General features: G+C 41.2%; 1 protein-coding gene across 1 annotated transcript; it reads left to right on the top strand.

Annotated features, from left to right (window-relative positions):
• Positions 1–330: 330 nt before the first annotated feature.
• Positions 331–5,419, top strand: LOC149827274 (disease resistance protein Roq1-like). The gene is made up of 5 exons (XM_090020279.1): positions 331–918; positions 1,449–2,550; positions 3,323–3,610; positions 3,710–4,783; positions 4,850–5,419. The coding sequence occupies exons 1-5, from the start codon at positions 401–403 to the stop codon at positions 5,237–5,239; spliced, it is 3,372 nt and encodes a 1,123-aa protein (XP_089876405.1). The 5' UTR covers positions 331–400; the 3' UTR covers positions 5,240–5,419.
• The last annotated feature ends 373 nt before the right edge of the window (positions 5,420–5,792 follow it).

The following is a 5,792-nucleotide window of genomic DNA, read 5'->3' as shown; positions in this document are numbered from 1 at the left end:
ATGTTGCCCTGGTCAGGCAGCACTGTCCCGGCCAGTGGCTGAGAGAAAAGATCAGGTGCAATATGATTGCACGAATATTTGTGAATCAAGTACCTGATCACCCTCCATCTTTAGGCCTGTCAGACCCAGGACCTGATGGAGGGCGATAGAGTGCTTAATGCACAAAATTCTGTGCAATCATGTTGCACCCGGACTGCAAGTGCAAGTGTGCCCCCGATCACCTTTCATCTTGAGGGGATAAGGTCCGTCAATCGTGGGGCCCGATTTGCACTTTATCCTCCCCTGGAGGCACATTCAAGGATCAGTTATCCGTTCTAGCATTTTTTTAATGCCAAATGCTGTGTACTAGTCTGTAGCATAGATGGGAATTAGTTAGGGGATCAGTGGATTGCAGGAAAAGATGAAGAGGAAGGCCACGGAATACGAACTGCAGTCGTGCACCCCGTCGTCGTCTTCAACATTCAAGCATCGTCGATTCGAGTACAGAGTTTTCTTGAGCTTCAGAGGAGGCGATGCTAGCGAAGGCTTCGCTAACCGCCTCTGCGAAGCCTTGCAGCAGCGCGAAGTCTCTGTCTCCGCTAGTGGTGACGAGCTCGAGAAGGGAAGAAGGATGGACGAGCTGTGTGGAGCGATTGAAGGGTCGGAGATCTTCGTGCCCATCTTCTCCAAACGCTACGCGGAGTCGAGATGGTGCCTTACGGAGGTCACCAAGATGGTGGGATGTGGGAGGTTGATCCTCCCCGTGTTCTACGACGTCGAGCCTCGGCAGGTGAGGAGCCAGAAGGGGCCGTTCGAGGCGGCGTTCAGGAGGCACGAAGAGGGTCGGGAGTTGGACGAGGAGAGGGTGAAGGAGTGGAGGGGTGCACTGAGAGAAGCAGGGGAGATCAAAGGCTACGATGTTGTGAATGAGGCAAATGGGTCTCTCTCTCTCTCGCCTTCCTGAGCTTCATGAATTTGCTTGGTAGACCCAAAATCTTTTTTTGTTGTGGAAGGAAAATAACCACTTTAGTTAATAAAAAATTGAAAGAATTAGCACCAACACAGAGAGAGAGAGAGAGAGAGAGAGAGAGAGAGAGAGAGAGAGAGAGAGAGAGAGAGAGAGAATAAAAAATAAAAAAAATTAGCACGAAACGAGAGAGAGAGAGAGAGAGAGAGAGAGAGAGAGAGAGAGAGAGAGAGAGAGAGAGAGAGAGAGAGAGAGAGAGAGAGAGAGCATCATGATGAGCAGCAATTCTTATTCCAAAGATGTAAATTGAAATGTTTAATCTAGAGAAGAATCAAACAAAACCATGCAGAGATGTGACTAAAGTTCTTCACTTGGGTAGACTCTTTAGGCCTGTTTGATTTTTAACTTTCTGTTTTGCTATTTGTGCATAGCTCACATTGACAGCGTTATCACTTGTCAATGTCTGGTACTTCAGTTCCTTGTGTTGGCTTCTTTTTGACAGGCAAGAGGGAAAGCTTATCCAACTTGTTGTCAAGAAGATCCTGGATGAAGTCAGTAAAGTTCAGCTTGATGTTGCTAAATATCCAGTTGGACTTGATGCGCGAGTTAGTGATTTGATGAAGTTGTTGGATTTAGAAGCTTACGATGTTCAAATGGTTGGTATACATGGCATGGGCGGGGTAGGAAAGACAACCCTCGCAAAGGCTGTCTACAATAGAATCTCTTCCAGCTTTGAAGCTAGTTGCTTTATTTCAGATATTGGGGAAGAATCAAGAAAACTCAATGGAATTGTTTCCTTGCAAATGCGGCTTATTCGTGAAGTTTTAGGTGACAAACATTCATCTATTAGTAATGCCAGTCAAGGAATCAACCTGCTGCAGAGAAGAATGCATTGCAAGAGAGTCCTTATTGTTCTTGATAATGTTGACGATGATAACCAGCTTAAGGCATTGGCTGGCAGCCGAAATTGGTTTAAGATAGGAAGTATAATCATCATCACAACAAGAAATAAGCATCTATTAAATTTGCAAAGAATCGAAGATCATGAGGCCTACCAGCTTGAACAATTGAATTTTGATCAATCACTTCAGCTCTTCAGCTATCATGTCTTTGGGAGTGACAAACCGATGGACAAATACTCTGAGTTGTCCAAGAAAGTTGTGTCTTGTACAGGTGGGCTGCCCTTAACTCTTGAGGTTTTGGGATCCCTTTTCTTTGATAAGAACAGCCTAGAGGAATGGGAAAATCTTCTGAAAATCCTGAAGGAAAATCAACATAAAGATGTTCACCAGATTCTGAAGATAAGTTATGATGGACTTGATGAAACACAGAAGCAAATTTTTTTGGATATTGCATGTTTTTATAACAGAAATGGTAAAGAAAATGCAATGCACATGTGGAAGGATTGTAAATTTTTCCCAAACATAGAAACTAAAGTTTTGCTGCATAGGTCTCTTATCAAAATTAGTGAGAAAGAAGAGTTTGAAATGCATGATCAGATTAGAGACATGGGTAGACAGATTGTTCTGCAAGAAAAATGCCCTGAGCTGCGTAGCAGGCTGTGGAATGGAAATGAGATATTGGATGTGTTACTAAATCTGAAGGTAATGTGCAGCTCTAAATTTCTTTCTTCTTGGCTCAATTTCACATGCTTATCAAACGTTATTAGAATTTGGAATAAATGCTTGTTCTCATTTACTCTTGGAATTGATAAACTCAGACCATAATTTAGATCAATTCAGGGGCTAATATCAAATAATGTGTAGAACTCGACATCTCAATCTTGCAAGAGTCAAGCATCAAGTATGGCTTCATAATTTGTGATTGAAGCGGCTGAGGTTTTTGAGTCCTAAATGCTCTGTAAAAGACAGGACATTAACCTCTACAGAACTGAAATTCTAATAGATTGGATGGACCGTCTTTTAATTCATGTTCAATCCAGTGAGAACTTCAAGGAGTCTTCCTAAGTACCAAATTTAAACTTAAGACAAGGAATCTGCTGTTTGTTTTTGCCTATATAAATGCCTAACCATGTTAGGAGGATCTAAACACCACCACACACACACACACAATTTAGACTCTTGTTCTTGTTCAAAGTTTACTGCAAAACATCAGATTTGATGTGATGACATTAGACTTGGTCCTCAATTTGGCTTGGCAAGACTCCGAACTCTTGACTGAGCTAACCATTTATATGATTGTCCTTGGATACTTGATTTGATGTGTTTTAAATTCTTGTTTGTGACAACCAAGTGTTTATGGAGTCGGATATCTTGATCACCATGCCTAGGACAAGTTAGTGACAACTCTTGGGTGCAAGTCAACTTATTAGAGACTTGATGCTGCATCAAGATTTCCTGGCTTTTATGTCTGCAGGGAACAAGGAGTACTGAAGGAATCCTTCTCAGTTTGGAAAAGGGAAGCCAGGCATATTTGACAATGGAGGCTTTTATAGGAACAACTGAACTTAGAGTTCTTCATGTCCATTATGCCAACTTCCAAGGTGAATTTCCACGTATCCCTAGGAAGTTAAAATTGTTGGAGTGGAGAGGCTGTCCCTTGGAGTCACTGCCATCTAAATTTCATGTAGAGGAGCTTGTTGTCCTTGACCTATCAAAGAGCTCTATCAGTAGTGTGTGGAACCAACAGGGGTTTAAGAATGAGGTAAGCAAGTGCTTGGGATAAAAAAGGTTAGGCACTAGAATAGAAGGCTCTTATTTGTATTTATAATGTTCTGTTATAGCTAATGGGAATTGTCTGCAGATCTTTTACAGATTGAAAGTTCTCATTCTCTATCAATGTGAGCAGCTCATTAACACTTCTGGCTTTGGTAGCTTCCCGAAATTGGTGAAATTAGTACTTGATGGCTGTGTTAAGCTAGCTGAAATTGATGACTCTATTGCACATCTGAAGAGTTTGGTCTTCCTGAGTATGAGAGGCTGTAAAGCACTTAAGGAACTGCACAAAAGTATTTGTGATTTGAGTTCTCTTGAAATCCTTATTCTTGAAGGATGCTCTAGCTTTGTCAGGCTGCCAGAAGAATTGGGAGGCATGAAATCATTAAAAGAGCTTGATTTAAGAGAAACATCAGTAGAAAGACTGCCAGACTCTATAGGTTGTTTGAACAATTTACAAATGTTGGACACTAAAGGTTGCAAATCCCTTGCTGCATTACCTAATTCACTTGGCAATGCGAAGAACCTGAAGAGGCTTTTTCTAACTGGAAACTTTGAAGCACTGCCCAACTCTATTGCATTATTGGGAAAACTTGAGGTACTGGAAGTAAGTGATTGTGACAAATTAAGAGTCATACCTCAGGCTGTGGGTCAACTCACAAATCTGCTTTGTCTAGCAATAGTAAATAGCGCTATTGCAGAACTACCCAACAGCATTGTAGATATTGCAAAGTTGAGGGATCTGGACCTAAGTCACAATTATGAACTCACCCTGCTTCCTTCATGCTTTTCTGGTACGAGTAATTTTAGTAGACTGTCATCATTGAAAACCTTGGACTTAAGCCACTGTGATTTCAGCAGTCTACCATCAAGTATTAGCACCATCCTTACAGGACTTGAGGAATTATGGATAGATTTTTGTGCAAGACTTGAGGCCCTCCCCCAGCTTCCATCATCACTAATCATACTTCGTGCCTTTTGCTGCCATTCACTGGAAACTGTCACTGATCTTTCAAGCTTGAAATATTTAAAGCAATTGATTCTAGAAAATTGTGAGAAGCTCATCGATGTCCCTGGCCTTGAAAAGTTGAAGTCCTTAGAAATCTTGCATGTTGATGGATGTTCCAGCCTCCGTGTCAATTCAACTAGCAGAGCATTCAAGGTTACATCTACTTCACCATGTGTGTGTGTGTGTGTGACCTGGTTCTCACTAAGATTTGTTTTGCAGGAAGGGATATTTGAACATTTGAAGGAGCTCAGGATTGATGGAACTCTAACTGAAGATACATTTATGAGGCAACAATTAACTTTCGTGTTTCCAGGAAGGTCCACAAGCAAACGCTTGCTCACAGGCAACTTGGACTTGTACAGTGATAACAACGTTAATCAGGAACTCAGAAAGAGTCAGACACTGATTCACATCCAAGTTGTGGTAGAAAGCCAAGTAGTCTTCAAGATTACACAAGGAGTTGATACTGAGAAAGATGGTTGGTACAGAGTCTATTTTGGCAAGGATGATGAGATACAAAAGTATTTAGGCGATGGCTATTGGATGATACAGATATCGACCGATGATTTCCTGCTGACTAGTGGTAAATTCAACCTTTATCGTCGGTGAATTGCAAATTCATGCGTGGAGCACATGGAAGATACTCATTGTAGGCAGTGACCATGCATTTGAACTGCTGTTTCAGGTGCTTGGTTCGATCACAATTTATCATGTTTACAATTTCCTTCGAAGAAAAACATCACAATTCAACATGTTTGGCCTCCAGTAGTTTTGACACTGCTTTTCAAAGTTTGCTTGATTTCAAATTTATATTGCTTGTGTTATTCATGGGGTAACTATCAATGGCTGGCTTGTGCCAACAGCAGCTGTCTCAAAGAGACGTGGACATGATGACATGGGATGCGTGTTTGACTCGCAAGTTAGAATTTTTTTTCAAAAGTGGGAAATGAGGACATGGAATTTTTAATGTTTGAATCAATAAAAACTACTTTTTGATGTTTTAATATTGAAAATGCTTTTTCATTGAAATATTTTTAATATAACAAAAAATATTAAAATTATGGCCATATGAATCTGTGTCCAAATCAGGGTGTCTGCTCGTGGCACCAGGGACACGAAGCCAAAATGGTGTCCCTGTGACAGATCAGCAGGGTCTAATCAG

Source organism: Nuphar pumila, chromosome 10, assembly GCF_984573655.1.
Source record: "Nuphar pumila chromosome 10, dmNupPumi1.hap1.1, whole genome shotgun sequence".
Classification (NCBI taxonomy): domain Eukaryota; kingdom Viridiplantae; phylum Streptophyta; class Magnoliopsida; order Nymphaeales; family Nymphaeaceae; genus Nuphar; species Nuphar pumila.
This window is presented reverse-complemented; position numbering and strand designations above follow the sequence as displayed.